At 31.6% G+C, this 18,398-nt stretch overlaps 1 protein-coding gene across 1 annotated transcript in view; it reads left to right on the forward strand.

Annotated features, from left to right (window-relative positions):
• The window catches only part of LOC118186113 (ribosome biogenesis protein bop1), a 98,342-nt gene that overhangs the window by 11,468 nt on the left and 68,476 nt on the right, over nt 1-18,398 (forward strand). The window contains exon 2 of the mRNA XM_035356138.2: nt 8,118-8,264. Coding sequence (XP_035212029.2) covers nt 8,118-8,264 — 147 coding nt within the window. The remainder of the gene's footprint in view (nt 1-8,117; nt 8,265-18,398) is intronic.

The raw sequence follows: 18,398 nt of genomic DNA on the forward strand, positions 1-18,398 counted from the left end.
GAAATTCAAATAAGTAAAACATAGAAATCTTTGCAACACTGTATTTGTAACAAATGCGTAGCTGAAATATATTCGCCAACCATATAAAATTGCTTCTGGGGCTGCCAGTTTGAAACGACTGTTATAGACAATGTTCAAATTGCACAAAAATAATATTTTAGAAGTTAACTTTTGATGGAATAAATACAGACAAATTCAATTAACCTTATCCTATTCTATTTGATCGGTCTCTTTATGAAATTTAAACAACTGCATAACGTCATAAAAAGCCATAAAAGCACTTGTTACAAATCTTGTTTCCCTGCAGTTATGCAATTCAGGAGTCAGTTTGAAACCAATGTTATAGACAATGTTCAAATTGCACAAAAATAATATTTTAGAAGTTAACTTTTCATGGAATAAATACAGACAAATTCAATTAAACTTATCCTATTCTATTTGATTGGTCTCTTTACGAAATTTAAACAATTGCATAACGTCATGAAAAGCCATAAAAGCGCTTTTTACAAATCTTGTTTCCCTGCAGTTATGCAATTCAGGATTCCATTTCTTTGGTTACCTACGTAAAAACTATTTTCACACTTAAAAAAAGAATAAAAATAATCTTGTTAATCGAAATTATGTGCATAAAAGAATCCGGAATGTCCAATATAAACCTGACTAAATGATGATTGAATAGCCTGGGATACATTTCGAGGATGTAATATTATTGTGGAAATACATGCATATTTTTTTTAACTTTCATCTTTAACTATGTGATATATATCACATTTTCATGATCATTACTGCATTTATATAAAGAACATGTTTTCAAACATATGTAACCATTATTACGGATAATTGTTCAAATTAATGGTAAAAATTAAAAAAGGAGATGTATAAATGTTAATAATGCTGGACTTGTATATATCATAATATAAAATACCAAGATAAAAAAAAGTACGTAGATTAATCACAACAATAACTAATTGTTTACAATTTGTTCTATGTCTATGGTTTACCATCTCAACACAAACGCCACACTTTGCCTTACACGATTTTCTCTCAGCAGAGCTTTTCTCCCGATATTGGGCTGAAGAGGGAATTTTTGGAAAGTGCCTTTTCAAGCCATTTTTCTCTTTGTGTCGAAAAATTCTTCCCGAGGATATAGCAATTTTTCGCGATTCAGGATGGCTGAAAAAATTGCACCAATTTCTGCTTATCTGAGTTTTCCCTAACTAATTACTAAAAAAAAATCTTTTTTTCAGTGTGTATTAATATACAGATATTTTAGCTCAACGATAAAAATGTGTAATAATTATTTATTATAATTATACTGTAATATGCTGTAATACTGTAAGTTATTATAATCAACTGTATAACTGTATTATACTGCAATACTGCAAGTTATTATAATCATTATAATAATTATTATTTTAGAATCACTGTAATGATAATATAATGAAAATTATGCAGTAAAATACAGTGAAAATTGTTTAACACGAAACTGGGGGGACCGAAACATTTTTTCATGTTTAAAGATATTAAAAAAATATATGTCTATTCAACAAAATTAAGTTTATTAAAGTACATTTTATTTACATAAATATGTATTTAATAAAAGTCAATGAAACAAAAACATCCACAAGAACTTAATTTAATAAAAAAATTTCAGGTTTTTTAAAAAAATAACATTTATTGACTTTTTTGGAAAGCAATCTGATATTTTTCTTTTATAGCATCAAATTGTCAACAAATTTTTCGGTGTCACCTATTTTGTTATTCATTTCACCATTGGAATGTGTTTCTAAATAACTGTGCATAACTTTCTTGATGTTCCTCATTTTGGATGACGTGGGACAGGAGCAGCATTATTCATTTCATTTTCGTCATCGGAATCTGTATCAATGATATTTTTTTAGCTTTGAACAAACTCCAAAATGTCTTTGCCATAATTGGGTCTGTACAGACATTATCATCATCTCCTGCAAGGAATTCTTCCTATGATACAGTCCAATAATACAGAAACTTTCTCAAACATTTCATTAAGTGTTGGTTCAATTTGAATAATGTCCTTCTCCATTTCTTTTGGCACGAACCAAACTCACTGATTTTTACACATACTGCAATGTACTTGTCACCGAATTCCAAAGCCCACTGATGAGAGATGAGATGTTTTTGTATGGTGTTTTTACAGGTGGAGGGTGAAATAGCTTAGATAAAAAAAATTGGTTCGGGTCACAGGCTATTCCGAGAGTATTCTGAGGTAGCCTACTTTTTATGAAACTTGTGAAACATTTCTATGAACGACCTCTCTTTCATTTCACCCCCCTCTTAAATCTCGCCTGTGCAGCTGATGTTTTCCGTATTTTGTTCATTCCCAGAAGGGAAATCTTTTCATGTTAAGTGATTTTCGTTTCATGTTAAAAGTAAAAAAAAATGCATGAAAATACATAGTAGTTTGTCGAGACTGTTGTATTGTTTCATGTGAATTGATATTTCATCTTAAGCGTTTTCATGTTAAACGTATTTCTCTGTATAATAATTAAATAATTCTAATAAAAATGTGTTTATGCAGTAATTGTTATTTAGTACACTTTATCATAAAATTATGGCTATATTAAGTTTTGAAAACATTCATATTTTTACCAATATATTGTTATGAATTTTTATTTAGATAGTTAATTTTAGTAGAATTATAATTAAAATTCTTTTATTTCTCCATACAATGCAGTGCAAGACAAATTTTAAGAGAAAGCTATGTCGGAAAAGTAAAAATACAAGAGCACATGCATTTAACATTGAATAAACGAATATCTCGGTAATTTGTTTTGAAATAGAATAAATGTAATTGACTACTATGTTATGTTAGCTGTAACCGTAATTCTATCCTCTTATTGGTTTCCTGAAATCTCGAGAAGCAGAAAGTGCTGGAACTATCTTGCACGGTGGGTTGAAAACTATTTAACCTTATCGCGACGGCAAACCTTTGTTTAAGACGCTCGTGCGGGACAGAAGGTAATCAAAGGCAGTCACCGAACAGGACAGAGGTTTTGCATCGCTAAGCCTAATTTTATAAAAAAAAACAGAGAAAAAAAAGCTTTGCTTCTAGCCTCGTAATTTTTGGTATCATTTTAGATTATTACTTAAGCTCATATATTTGTTAAAATTAGCCTTTAATAACTTTTTTTCTTTATTTTATATGAAAATATGCTTAAAAATTTCCTTATTCTGTAAAATAATTTTCGGAAGCGCTATTCAAATTATTCCAAAGTTTTAATTGATAAAATCCATCAATAAAGTCTAAAATTAATAAAACAACACAATAAAGACTATTTACAGTAAGAAGTAACAAAATTTAAAATGAAGACTGAGTGTGGTAAATTTCGAAGCACGGAGAAGTATCACTTTCTAACACTTAGAAAAAGTATCATTTTCTAAATCTTTAGAAAAAGAATCATCATTCTCATCTGTGTTAGTTAAATGGTTCATTAACCATACGAGGGTATTCTTCCTCTGATAAATAGCGCCTTCGTGCCATAATAGACTGGAGTTGAGACTTCCCGAAATAAAAAGAGAAAAAACGGGAATATATCTCAAGTCAATGCAAAACTGGCTGGGCTGTCTAGTAACCCTAAAAGACTGTATATAGTGGAGGGAAAAACAGAATAAAAAAAGCAATTGGATATAAATCAGACACGCAAATAGCATGCGGCGGTTTAAAAAGCCCACCTCTGTTTACGCTTTCGCTTCCCTCCCCCACCCTCGCAACAGTTGATGAGTAAAATACCAAAGTCAGACAGAATATATCAAACTCAAGGTCAGGAACCTAAAACTGTGTTCATTTCAAAAGTAATGGACATAGAATGTCATCTAGTGGCTTCAGAAAAATGTTCCAGCTTAAAATGCGTATACACATCACCTGTGCTCTGAATGCAGTCTCTAGCGATGCGTGGATGGGACGCCCGGCTGTAAGAGACGTTCTTAGGGAATGCATATATGGGACGCCCGGCTGTAAGAGACGTTCTTAGGGAATGCATATATGGGACGCCCATCCTGAAAAGGTTAAAGCTGGAGACAGCTCAGTTGTTTAGTTAGCTGCTGTTGTTATTGCAACTTCAGCACAAGATTGGGTTAGCTTTCTCTTTAAATGTGCTATGCATTGCATTGTATTTAATGTTTTTAGTAGTTTGAAGTATAACTACTGATTATTACTGCATGATAAATATCCCATTGTACAAATAGTATCTCTCTAGTGTTCTGTTATATTTCTTTTGATAAGAATAAATACAGTCAAAAGTCATTAATCCGGACTCGTCGGGACTGCGGCGATTCCGGATTATAGATCATCAGTTTAATTAGTTACAAACAGTCTTGTTTAGTTACAAAGTTCCGTTGTTCAAGTTACGTAATTGCTGTGCCAAGAATACCGACTAACTTGTCAATCGAAATTTTTTCGTTTTCACTAACCTCTCTGTCACATTCTTCATGTCTTTATCCATTTTTTGCAGCAATTCCACTTTTTGTTTGTTGGACATCGAAACATACTTTCGTTTTGTAGATCCTTTGGAAGTTCCAGCATCGGAAATTCTATTTGACATAATTGAAAGTTCAAGTTTACTTTTATAAAATTGCTCTTACAGTCTGCAAAAAATAATAAGCGGGATCCAATTCGAAGATTAAGGAACAACGCAATCATTAACATTAACTGAAATAGATAATTAGATAATTTTAGCTTACACCGTCCGTTATGCATTAAACGCGCAGGCGAAAACGTATTCTGCACTTGCGCACACGCATATGCGCAGTAGTCAAGGTCTTACGCGCACGCGTAAAACGCCTGTGCGCATGTGCCAACGCGGCGCATGCACAGAAAGTTTTTAGCTTTGAGGTCCGGATTATAGATCATTCCGGATTATGGGTGTCCGAATTAACAACTTTTGACTGTATTAACTTTTTATCAGACCTCTGCATTCATCTCTTATGAACCCATATGCAGGCATCAATACAAATATATAAATGGGCAAAACTAAACACAATGTAATCAAACAATTAATTACAGATGATGATCAGCATATTATCTTAGATTATTAAAAAGTAATTTTCTGTCTTCTTAAATCTGTGCTCTTTAAACACATTAAAAGTAAACAGGGAAAAATTTCCATACTAAATGATTCATTTCCCATCCACCCTATTTTATGAATAAATCAGTCTAAATAGCACATGCAGGTTTGTGCTCATGATCACCACTGTAGTCGTTAAACTATGTCAAGTGCTCGCAGGCAGTTTTCGTGACACCTTTTTGAAAGATTCCCAAACTATCAGTACTTGTTGTAAGTTGGCTGCATCATCAGTATATTGAAATGACACAAACCTTAACAATTTGAAATACAAATTTCAGTAATTAAATAAGAATGATATGATACATTGAAAAATAAAACACATTTTCATGAAATTCTGAAATTTTTTGTGCTGTTCTTTTCTTCAAGCAATTTGTCTTTGCCTGAACAAAGATCAGAGAATTGCACAAACGTGCCGTTGTTCATCCGTGATCTACCAAGCCATCAGAGCATTGTTTGTTCCCTTTACCAATTTTGTGGCAAAATACTGTTTGAGGGCTGTCTGAAAAGTTTCCAACCTCAGTAATATGTAGTGTCAACTGAACTGTCTCAAATCAACTGGAGTGGGGGGAGCTTGTTTGGCCATCCGTTGATAACTACCAACCAAAATTTCAGCTACTTTGAAAGCGAATTTTTGGTTTGACAATTACTTTTGTGAGTTTATGTGACCGTTTTTGTAAAAATGGAAAACGTTGAGTATCGTGCTGTTGCTAGATATCTGTTTTTGAAATAATCCTGTTCAGTTTAAAGAAGAGTTGAACACAGTGTACATGGACTCTGCACCATCATTTACTACTGTGAAATTTTGGGCAGCTGAATTTAAACGTGGTTGTACCAGCTAGGATGACAATGAAGTTCAAAAGGGTCAAAACCTGCAACCACTGATGAAAACATTGCTAAACTCCACCAGATGGTGCTGGACAACCATCGAATCAAGGTTAGATATAGCAGATGCTATTAGCTTGTGCAAAGAATGTGTTTGCCATATATTGAACCAAGATTTATTTACACACAAGCTGGCTGCACATTGGGTGCCGCGTTTGCTCACTTTGGACTGAAAATGTGACCAAATGAACATTTGCACCATTCTGTTGGTGCAATAAAGGAGTTTTTTCATTTATGAATCACTGTAGATGAAACATGGATTCATCGTTACTGCCCAGAAACAAAAACACAATCAAAACAGTGATCTGCAAAGGGAGAATCGGCTCCAAAAATTGCAAAAACTGTACCCTTTGTTGGGAAAGTTATGGCAAAAGTTTTCTGCAGAAGCGATGTGATTGTCTTAAGAGATTATCATGAAAGGGAAAACCATTACCGGAGTATACTCTGCAATGTTACTTGACAAACTGAAAGCATAAAATGCCAAAAAACAACCACATTTGCAAAAGAAAATTATTTTTTTTCACCAAGGGAATGCTGCATATCACACCTCGGTGGTTGCAATGACGAAGATCCATGGAATTACAATTTGAACTGTTCGAGCACCCACCCTATTCGCCAGACCTGGCACCAATTAACTTTTGTTCCCTAAGCTAAAAGAAGCACTTGGAGGACAAAAAAAATTTGTCAAATGAGGAGACTCTACAGAGAAAGATTCCACATATTATTTGGGTGGGTTAAAAGGATGGGAGAATTGCTGGAAGAAATGTGTAGACTAAGAAGGAGATTATGTCGAAAAATAAAGGTAATTTTAGAGAACAAATATATTTTTTTGGTAGGTTGGAAACTTTTCAGACAGCCCTGGTATGCCTGCCAAAATGTTACCGCAGTTTCTTTCATTGCTGGCAAATTCCACAAGTGTATATTTGAAAATTGAGTTAAAAAAAAAAAAAAAAAAAAAAAGTGTTACGATTTGTTTATAAAAAGTATTGGAGTTTGGAATAGAAGAAAAAGAACGAATACAAAAAGGAAAAGGCACTAGCTGTTATGAGCACGAAGAATGGTTATGTGCATAGTTGCCAAAGTTTGATGCATTCTTCTTCTTCTTCTTTTTTTTTTTTTTTTTTTTTTTTTTTTTTTTAATATTGGGTAACTTCTCAACTGAGGTTTTGATAGTAAGTACTGTGTTTTATTATGGGTGTATCTTGCCTTTAAGTTTTATTGATTTATTGCTCTGTATGGAATTGTCAAACCAGCCCCGACTGGCTTTAAACGAGTCTTCCGATTCCTCGATTGTGGAAGTGTGTGGGATCTGCTTCAGCAAATCGCCGTAAATCGCTCGTGCCTTTTCACATATGATGCTTTGTGTTAAAGTTCTTCTTTGAAGCTGTTTCCATGTCACCCACACCATCAGTAGTTTCTCCATCTCTTCATGGAGAGAGGTCCGGAGCTTTGAAATTATTGTAACGCCCTTAGCTGGCGTTATACCCTTTATCAACTCCTTCTGTTTAAGCACAGTACATATCATTGATGTGCTACGCCCGTACATCCTCGCCAAGTCAATTACTTGCACACTTCGTTCATGTTTTTCTATGATTTCATGCTTTAATTCAATAGACATCATGTTCTACTTCGGACTCATGGTTATAAAAATAAATGTGATAATGTTTTGTAAATGTACAAAAAGCAAAAAACGTGAACCCAACTTATAAAAAATGCTTCGAAAACGAGGGAAACAAGCAGACAGATTGAGGTATAGTCAGAAGTGGGAGAAACTGTTAAACGCTGCACACAACACTGACATGCGCACTCATGTTGTGGTCGTGTACAGCGGTGTAGTGTGCGATTTCTCATATCTCAAATCATGCTCTCATCTCAAAGCAAAATATCGCTTACTCAGCGACTCGTATCTTAAAACACTCGTGTATTAAGGCACTTGTATATCGAGGTACCACTGCATATGACACATATACAACTCTATGATACCTTTGGCTGCTAATGTAATGCAGATCTATCTCGAAAGGGTTAAACAGAGGTTTTTTTTAGTGTATTTCATACTTTTCATTAAAATATATGCATTTTTTCATGTCCGACATTTTATCTAATTATATGAATATGATTTTAATATTGATATAGGATATTTCTGATACTGATGATGATAGTGACCGCAAAGAAGGTAATGACTCTTATAATGTTACAAATGGTTCAGGTTTAAAAGAGAAAAAAACAGTTTCTTCTGTTGATGATTCGGATATATCTGATGAAGATTTCTTTGGTGATCAGGTAAACGTTACTTTTTTATTCTCTTTAAAATAACTAAGGCTTGAGGAGTGAAGTATATGTGCTAGACATTAAAAACAAAGTTGTCGGTAATGTGAGTTATTAAAGAATATTCAAAAGAGTAAAATATTTACTGTAACTAAATTTATTCCATTTCACTGCATTTTTAATATTTACATAAAATTTATGAATATTGGATTTATTATACTGATCAACTGCAATACAAAATTTCTCCTGTTTTGGAAGTTAAGCCTATTTTTACATTTTTGGATGTTGATTTCAGAAGTATCCTTGGTTTTATTTTATCAGCTTTAGCTGTGGGAATATGGTATGGCAATCTTAGATGTGCTTATATGTTTTCATTACCCTAAACAGAGTTTGAATTGTGTTTTTTTACACAGAGACAAAAAGTTAGGTTCATTTGTGTTAGTCATTCTATCAACACAAAAGAAATGTAAGAGATAGTTTAATATAATTCCAAAAAATGATCAGGTATCAGAAAACATCATTGGCAGCTTGAGTTGATTGAAAAAAGCTATGAGTTTTTTCACAAAGTGGAAATATAAATGCTTTTTATAGGTTTAAGACAGCAGAGTAGAAAAAGAGCAGTGGATTTTAAGAGTGCCCCTTGAAAAATAAGTTTGTGGGTACTCTTCTGTTATGGAGACCTGAGTAAGAAATGAGTGTATGTATTTTATGAATGAATATATGAGTAAGAAATGAATGCCTGTGTATATGTATATGCATATATTTTTGGATATATAAAAGCACATATTTGTATACTGCACAAAAAAAAGGGGGGGGATAGTTCTGTATCTCTCATCCTACTGAGCCAATCAACGAAATTCAAATTGGGTTTTTCATGTCTCGAAAGCATGACTTAGGATATGTATTAGATTTATATACAGCATTGTTCTAATATAAGTATTTCTGACACAAAATTGGACTTTTTCTGAAATGATATAAAATTTTTATCCATATTTCGATTGTACGACTCAAATTACGCCAAATTGCCAAGTTTTGTAAAAAATCGCACAAGTAGTTTTTAAAAAATTAGAAAAAATCGCACAAGTAGTTTTTAAAAAATTAGATGTCAAAATTTTACCTTCTCAATGTCAATTGAGTGTGGTATATACAGTACAAACTCAATGTTAATTGAGTGTAGTATATATATATATATATACAGCACAAAGTCTTTAATCTGGACTCGTCGGGACTTTGGCGATTCCGGATTAGGGGTTTTTCCGGATTATAGATCATCAATTAAAATATGGTAAGATGGCATGCAGAAATTATAAAATTAACCCTTTAACTGTCAAGTTATTTTGATGATTTGGGTACACAAATTGTCAAATTTTTTTATTGCAAAAATCAAATGTTTAGTACAAAATAAAATATACTTAAGCAGTTAAAAATTGATATTTTGAAGTACATGGGTAAAATTTTTAAAGTTTTGTAGCCACTGCATATTTGCTTGAGGCGACTGGCACTCAACATGGCAGTTGTAAAGTTCGCTTCTAGTGGAGCATTATTTTCTAAAGATGAAAAAAATTAATTATTTTCTAAAAAATAAATAAATATAAGTGAATACCTATTAGTAGTTCAATAATTCAGTCTTGTGTGATACAACTGGAATCACTTTTCCAAGCACAAACCAATTCCACAATCACTACACCAGAATCATGATTCCTTCCTTATCTTTTCCCCATTTTTATCCTTTTTCGAACAATGCACTTTGCACTGTCTTGTAGGCTCACGTTTCACAGGAGTAAGAGGAATATGGGATATAAAATGTCGTTGAGTAAGACAGGCAGAGGTTTATCTATTGTAGCTGGTCTGCCAACATTCTTTTGTCCAGAAGCTGCATCATCATATTTATGTAAAAGCTGTTCTATAACTTGGATTCAAAATTCTAAAAATGTAATACGTTTCCCAACTACATTTTTATAGAGCAAATATGAGTTCCAGAGTACCTTGTCTAGTAAATGTAAAAATATCTTTTTATAATATTTTTTCTGACGTTTTTGGATTGTTGGATGAAAGGATATTTCCTGATCACAGCGATCTACACCACCCATAGTTAGACTGTAATTAGAAACAATCTTCGACTTGAGTATATCTCCATTTTTTTATTTTTGAGGCTGACCATGGAAGTATCATGAATACTGCTCATCAAACACACATCCTTCATCTTCAGTTGAAGAATCTAAATCATCTATATAACGTTTCAAAGAACTGGACGCCATTTTACAACAAAAAGATCCCATGCACTTTGAACCAAAGTACTTATAACCTCTAACCTTTGAAATCTTCAGTAAAGTGGTGTCATCTATTGAACTAAGTGCACATTAACTTTTCCTGAGATACAGTCGGGTTTGACAAAGAGATAAAGCCGAAATAAACGTCTCCCGATATATATTTGGGTATAACAATACGATGCACTCAAAAAAAAAAAAAAAAATTTACCCCGAGTAATACTCGGGCGTGACATTTTCGAACACCAGTGCTCTCGGGCATGACAGTTAAAAGGTTAAGAATATGAAACCGTAATTTATGAAATAAAGAGCAATTATGATCTAAAGGGTATTAAAATTTACAAAAAAAAAAAGCTTAATATTTATTTGTTTACTTTATTAAACATTTCTTTCAATGTAAGTTGTTTAAGTTCCTTCATTTTATGTGCTAATACTTTCTCTTTAATTCTATAAACAGACATAATTTCTATAAACTATAAACAGACATAATTTCTTGTTCAGTTACAAAGTTCCGCTGTTCAAGTCCTGTAATTGTTGTGCCGAGAATACCGACTAACTTGTCAATCGAAATTTTTTCATTTTCACTAACCTCTCTGTCACTTTCTTCATGCCTTTATCCATTTTTTGCAGCAATTCCACTTTTTGTTTGATGAACATTAAAACATGCTTTCGCTTTGTAGATCCTTTGACAGCTCCAGGATCAGAAACTTTTTTTGACATAATTGAAAGATCAAGCTTACTTTTTATAAAATTGCTCTAACAGTCTACAAAAAATCATAAGCCGAATCCAATTAGAAGATTAAGGAACAGCGCAATCTGCAACATTAACTGAAAAAGATAATTAGATAATTTTAGCCTAGCTTATACTATCTGTTTTACATTAAACGTGCATGCGTAAACGCATATGTGCATGTGTAAAGGTAATATGCGTAAACGCTACGCATGTGCAGGAAGTTTGTAGCTTTGAGGTAGATGGCTTTGAACGTGCAAAAAAGTTCTAGAGGGCTGTGTGCTGAACGTATATAATTAATAAAATGTTTTAATTCTTAGGGAGAGTGAGGAAGTGTGGTCATGTAGTGAAAGGGAATCTTACAAAAATTAATGTAACCTCAACAATTATGTAAATATATTGTATATAGTCTTAAAATATTAGAAGTATTAAGTGTATTCATAAAATATTAGAAAATAATTATTGTGTTTATTCTAATCCAACATGACATGAAGAACCACTTATGTAATAGTGGTTCCTCAAATTATTCTCATATATCAGGGTTCGTACGGTCCTTAAAAGTCCTTAATTTTTTCAAAAATGATTTTTGGGCCTTAAAAGTCCTTAATTTTGGCCAAAATGAATAAACGGTCCTTAATTTTACTCATTTGACATTTCTTATCATTTCTAATGATTGCCATTCTAAGTGTGAATTACGATTTCTCATGAATATGGAATTAAAATTACACGGCTCTTAACCAATCTGTTGGCGGATTTGCTTGCAAACGATAAAAAATAAAAAAATAATAATAAAAAAAAAAAAACAATTAGTTACCCGAACGAAAGTATCGGTGTCTGATTGGCTATTCACCCAATCTTTCGAAACAGGTGTTATCCATAAATTTAGGCAGATTGTGACGAAAGCGTGAAGCCGACATCGGCCATGCATGGACCTTATAAGAAATAGACTAACCCAGTGGGCGGGGCGTGCGTCACACACATGTCGGGAAGAGAGAGTAGAGACGATTTTAGTTTATCGTAACATTGAAACATATGGCGTTTGTATCACATAACTCTTTTTAATTATTAAATGTGACACGTTGTATAAATGATGAGATAATAAAAATCACAGTTTTTGCTAATAAGATTTTATATATCTCATGAAACCACTTTTTAGTGCATTTTGAGCATAAGCGTAATTCTTGTCTAAACATCATTACCTTGATAAAACGGTAAAAACTCTAAACAAAAAATTTATGAATATACTTTTGCCTACAAATAAAGTAAAATTAAGTAAGATTGATAGTACATGATGCTATGAAACAAATAAGGTAAAATTAAACAAGATTTGGTAATTTTTTTAAATTTTATGAACATTTTCAGGCAGTAGTAGCAAATATTTATCATTTCAAATGTTTATAGAAAACAAGGATTGTTTTATTTATTTTTTCTGTTTTCAAAATTATTATGGTATTAAAAGATGATCATTTATGACAATATTAATAACTCATAAAATTTGGAGCATAAACTTTTCTGAGTGTAATGAAAAATTAAAAAAAAAAAAAAAAAATTCGCAGTAAATAAAAAAATCTTATGCGGAACTAGAAATAAATTAAAAAATAATTACTATAAAATACAAGATATTATATGTCCAATCTTAAATTCTTATTAATGCGCCTAAAGTAACCTTGTAATTTTATATACCTGTAAATACTTTAAGCAGAATGATATACATCCATAAATACATATGTATGAAAGTAAACAATTTAGGATATTTGTTGCATTGAAAAATTCGCTTACTTCACTTTTTATTTCAAATATTTGTGAAAACAAGATTATATCTATTTATCTATTAATGTAAATACACACACCTATATATATATATTTAGAAAGAGAGAGAGGAAGAGAAACAGATAATATGGTTTATTGATGCTTAAATAAAATTAATTTAGTAAATCTGCTTCAATATTTTCTCTCTGTTTAGATTCATTGTAACATGCAACTGCATGATGCATTCTGATTTTTAAATATTGAAATATCACTGCTTTAATTAATTTAATCAGGTGGTTTTTATCTGGCTCATCATCATAAATATGGTCTTGAAGAGAAGGAAATATATGTGTTCCTACGCTTTTTAAGACTTTTAGAGTCATGAAATTTATAATATTTTTTTTTATTCAATTTAAACTCCTTTTCAGTCTGCCTAAAAATTATTTCTGCATTTTTGCAGATCATTCGGACATCACTGGAAGGAGAAGTCAAACCTTTACATCCAGATTTATAATATTTGAAACCTAGCAAACCAACATATGGTTCTGTTGAAACTAAAGCTGATAAACAGATATTACATTTTACTTTATAAGCTAAGCTTTTAACAACAAAACCAGCTATATAAGATGTATACTTTTCGTTCTTAAATATTCTTATTTTTGATTAGTTATAATGCTAGGAATTAAAATTTACCTATAATTTAAAAAAGCAGCAAAAAATTCTAAATTTTAAAGAAAAACTTTCAAAAATTCATTTTTAGGCATTTTAGTATTTAGCTATAGTTTAGTATTAGTTATAGTTTTAGTAATTGTAAGAGAAAATTACTTGGTTGAATTTTTCTGTTAGTCCAGATTTAAAATATTATTTTCTAAAAGAAGAAGTTACAAATTCGCTTACATCAGGAAAAGCTAAAAATATATACAAGCCTGAAAGCATGCAACAGCTTTATAATTATTTAGAACGTTAATTATGCTTGAAAAACATGCTAAGTATTTAAAAAGCAATCTCGGTGTCAAAAATAAAAATATTTAAAAATGGAAGCACTTCCGCAGAGAACCCGGTAAATGTAAACATCGCCAACTTTGGCGATAATAGTTCAAACCTGGTAACCTAGCTAATTTATTCTATTCGCTTATGCGAAGGTTGTCGTTGTTCGCATTTGGAGATTTATATTATTTTTCTCTTATTTATTATTATTTTTTCTGAATTTTTTAACAACTAATAGATAGAAATATTTTCGCGTAATTAAAGAAGTTTTCATTGAAAGATGCCGGTTCTCGGGTCGTCAGTTCGGGATCAAAGGAAGAAATTATGGCGGGAGGGGTGAATGCTAATTTGTAACATGGCTGTTCACGTTATGTTCTTAATTATTAACAGCTGTAAGCACGCAGATCCATGAGGTTTCCAACCCCTATAATAATTTTAAAATGTATAAAGTTCTAGTTTTATTAAAAATGCTACTGAAGAAAATTTGATTACTGTTGAAGGTTATTTGTATTGTGAAATATATTATGAAAAAGGATAGGTATTTGTTTCAACGTAAAATGCTTTAAATGCAAGTAATTGCAAAATAAAATGCTTTAAACGCAAGTAATTGTATGCAAGTAACTTGGAAAAAAAAAAAAAATACTTAAAACTATGTAAAATGGATATATTAAAGGTCATGCATTCATTAATTTATTACATGGGCATGGCTCTTACCGAAATACATCAATCAACAGGCAAAGTACTTAATAGTGAAAAAAGACATTTGTAATAGAAATATTAGTATTCTATATGAATTAGAGAAAATACATATAAGTATATTGTAAACGTAAGTATAAGAATACTAATTGTTATTTTTTAAATGAATTTTTACTTCCCGTTATGTTTAATACATTGTTTTCTGTGCTAACTTGAATTTAATAGAAATTTATTTTCGTATATCACGTTTAACCTGTTAGTTTTATATCTACATACTTATTATCTGTGAATTTTTACTACCATTGTCTGCTAACTTGAAAGCTTGGCGAGTAAAACTGCAAAGGCGCCAAAGGGTTCTTTCCCGAAACGCCAACGGGTTCTCTGCGGATGAAAACCCTTAAAAATTCTTACTTGTGAAATGAGGCACTACCACCAGCTTTTTCGTGACAATTGTACGCGCTGCAATAGCCAACCATTGCTAATTTCTGGAAGTCCTCCCTACTCCTCCGGATGTGATCAAGGTGACAGCCGGGAACGCGCCAGACAAGGGAGAAAACGCAATTGGGTTAGTCTATTTCTTATAAGGTCCATGGAAGCCGAGAGCTCTTTAAGAGACGAAAGTGATGATGAAGGTGCTCGAGAAAAAAAAAAGGGGGGGGGGATTCTGAAAATATTTGCCAAAATTAGAGCAATTCCAACCTGGAAGGCCACAACCCTTCCGACGCCAATAGGAACGAGATGCCTGGAAAATGCATTTTCAATAAACTCTGGCTTCATCAAGCTGATTACAAAGACTGGATATTGATGGATGGCAATCCTTAAATGTGGTCTTTGTCTGAAACAAATTGAAATTTCTAGAATGGGAGAGTCAGCGCTGAAAATTCACATGAAAATTAAGTTTCGTTTCATCATTTCAATTTGTTTTTACACGGTTTTACTTAGCTTAATTTCTGTGTTTGTTTCAATTAAGCCATAAATTAATTTTTTATCACCTTCTACGGAGTTTATTCTCTTTTGCACATACTATATGTATGGGATATCGGGATTATGAGTTTATTTCTACAGAGGGTCTGTTATCGATTTCGCTGGAAATCTGTTGGCTCCATTTCGATTTTAGGTCGCCAAGGGCAAATTCGGTAACGCTAGCCGAGAAAACGTGAAGTTCGGAAATACGTTTTGAAGCTTCAATAGACAGTTAAGTATTTGGTTCAATCCTATGCTGTTGATAGTAATGCATTATTTTTGCTAATGGCAATACAATTATTAGTTGAAAATAACTAATTAAAAAATTTTTAATATTTTTAAAGCTGAAAGCAACTAATTGAAACTAATTTTCCTGAATTAATTAGACGCAAAATTAACTGTCCGAGGTCTGGACTCGTCGGGACTTCGGCGATCCCAGATTTGAGATTTTTCCGGATATTAGATCATTTTAAATCTACTAAGATGGCACGTAGAAATTATAAAATTGAAAATATGAAATCGTGATTTATGAAATAATGAAAATTAATAATTAAAGGGTATCAAAATTTACAAAAGAAAAGAGCTTAATATTTATATGTTTACTTTATTAAACATTTCTTTCAATGTGAGTTGTTTGATTTGTTTTCTCTGCTAATACTTTAGACTAATACTATAGACATATAATTTCTTGTTCAGTTATTAAGTTCCATTGTTCAAGTCCTGTAATTGCTATGTCGAGAATTCCGAATAACTTGTCAATCAAAATTTTTTCTCGTTCAGTAACCTCTCTGTTACTTTCTTCACTATCGGTAGCTGTATTTTCTGGATTTAGAACCATACTACAGATTTCGCCCTCCGTTATTTGATTGATGATTGGGCATTGTCATCGCAATGAAAAACTTCTGTTTAACTTCGCTAAATTCTGCCGCCTGGTGCGGCCATGCGAGATCTGGCGCTGGTTCTGGCTTTATGTGAATAACAAATCAGTTATTCTTAATTCAAATAGCACTAAATATAATCGTTTGTCCTATGAGTATCATTAACAAAATCTATTTTTAGCATAAGGAAAGAAATTTCTGCTAAATCTCCCCTTGTCAACATTTTAGCGCATTAAACTTAAATCTGTAATCGGATAATACTATGTTATTTGGCGTCGCTGCATGAGCCATCACTCAAGTTGTCATCCGTTGATAAACATGCGGTGATGAAAGCAAAATACAATAAATAATGATTCGCGATTTCGGCATCAAGGATATAAAATATTAGTTGCTGTAAAATTAATAAATATTTCGGTATGAGATTATGCCAAGCAGATACGCAGCTATAGAGTCAAGTTACTAATCACACAAATTTATGCTAAAATAATTATTTCTTCAATAATGAGATATTTTATTTAGCGCCAAACTGAGATTAAGAATCGGGATTTCCGGCATGTTTTTTATGATGAGGAAAAAAATCTAATGCGCATGCTTAAAGCATACCCCTTCCCTCCAAAAAAGCCCTAAAAAATTGGTTAGTGGTGGCTTTGAGGTCCGGATTTTAGATCGTTCCAGATATTAAATGTCCGGATCTCGGAATTTGTACTGTATATATATATATATATATAGTAAAAAATTTAAACAAATTTAAATTTAATTTTTAACAAATACATATAAAAGTAAAAAAGCAAATTTGAATTCTAAAAAAAGAAGAAAAAAGCCAAAATTTTTAAAAAAATGTGCAAACACGTAAAAGATTTAATTCTCGAACTAATCTACAATATCATTTAAATTCAGAAGCATAAGCAAATCAAGTGCAAAATCAATCCATGAAAATAAATTTACTAATTTAATAAATTAAAATTAAATTAAACAATTTAAAAAAAATGCATATGTGAATGACCGTTGAGTAGGCAGGAGACAGACTTATCAAGGGGAAGTTGCCTCCAGACCTCTCTCTAATCATTCAATTCGTGTTTCGTCATTCATGCAGGCAAGGGTAAAAGTCAAAACTAAAAGTAATTCCAATAAAGTGGTACCTTTAGAAATCAACATTTAAGAATTAAAGTTCAAAAAGGAAAATACTAATGAAGTCTTTTGAGAAACAAGCAAGTAAAGTCAAGAATTAAACTTTTTCTTAAAAAAATTATTTTTTATAAAAAAATAATAAAAAAATAATCTAGAAACCAATGTATTTTAGAAACCCTTGTCTACAGAACCTCCCCTACACGAATATGCATATCAATAAAAAGAAACTAAAAAAGAACTAGACATAATCCATATAAACCAATAGGAAACAATAAGAACTAATTCACAATTTTTAAAAAACAAATATATATTTAAAAATATAATTTCATATTTATAAAATGTTTAGATACTACATAAAAAATTTAGTTTTAATTCTAACTTACCTACTATATGAGTGTTGGGGTATGCAAAAGTGTTGTGAAAGAGTAGTAAGTGTGTTCTTCAAATTATATAGATTGTGCTTATGTAGGTAAAGTTGAGTGTCAAGCTGCTATCTTTGTTATAGTAAAAAATTTTTTGTAAACATTAATATTAAAAATTAAATTAAATTAAATTAAAAATTAAAAGTCCTAAAGGTAGTAATTATCTATTATTTAGGGAGTTAAGTAACTGAGCCAATCAAGAGATGTAAGTTTGCTTGAAGGAAAATAAAGTGAAGTGGTATTGTGAAAAAAATGTAAACTGTTTGTAATGTGAAATGTGTGTTCTGTTGAAAAATTGTGTAAAAATTGTTTAAAAAAATTAAGTGAAA

The sequence above is a fragment of the Stegodyphus dumicola genome, chromosome 2 (genome assembly GCF_044657685.1).
Source record: "Stegodyphus dumicola isolate Sdum_Otavi_A_Nest chromosome 2, ASM4465768v1".
NCBI lineage: Eukaryota > Metazoa > Arthropoda > Arachnida > Araneae > Eresidae > Stegodyphus > Stegodyphus dumicola.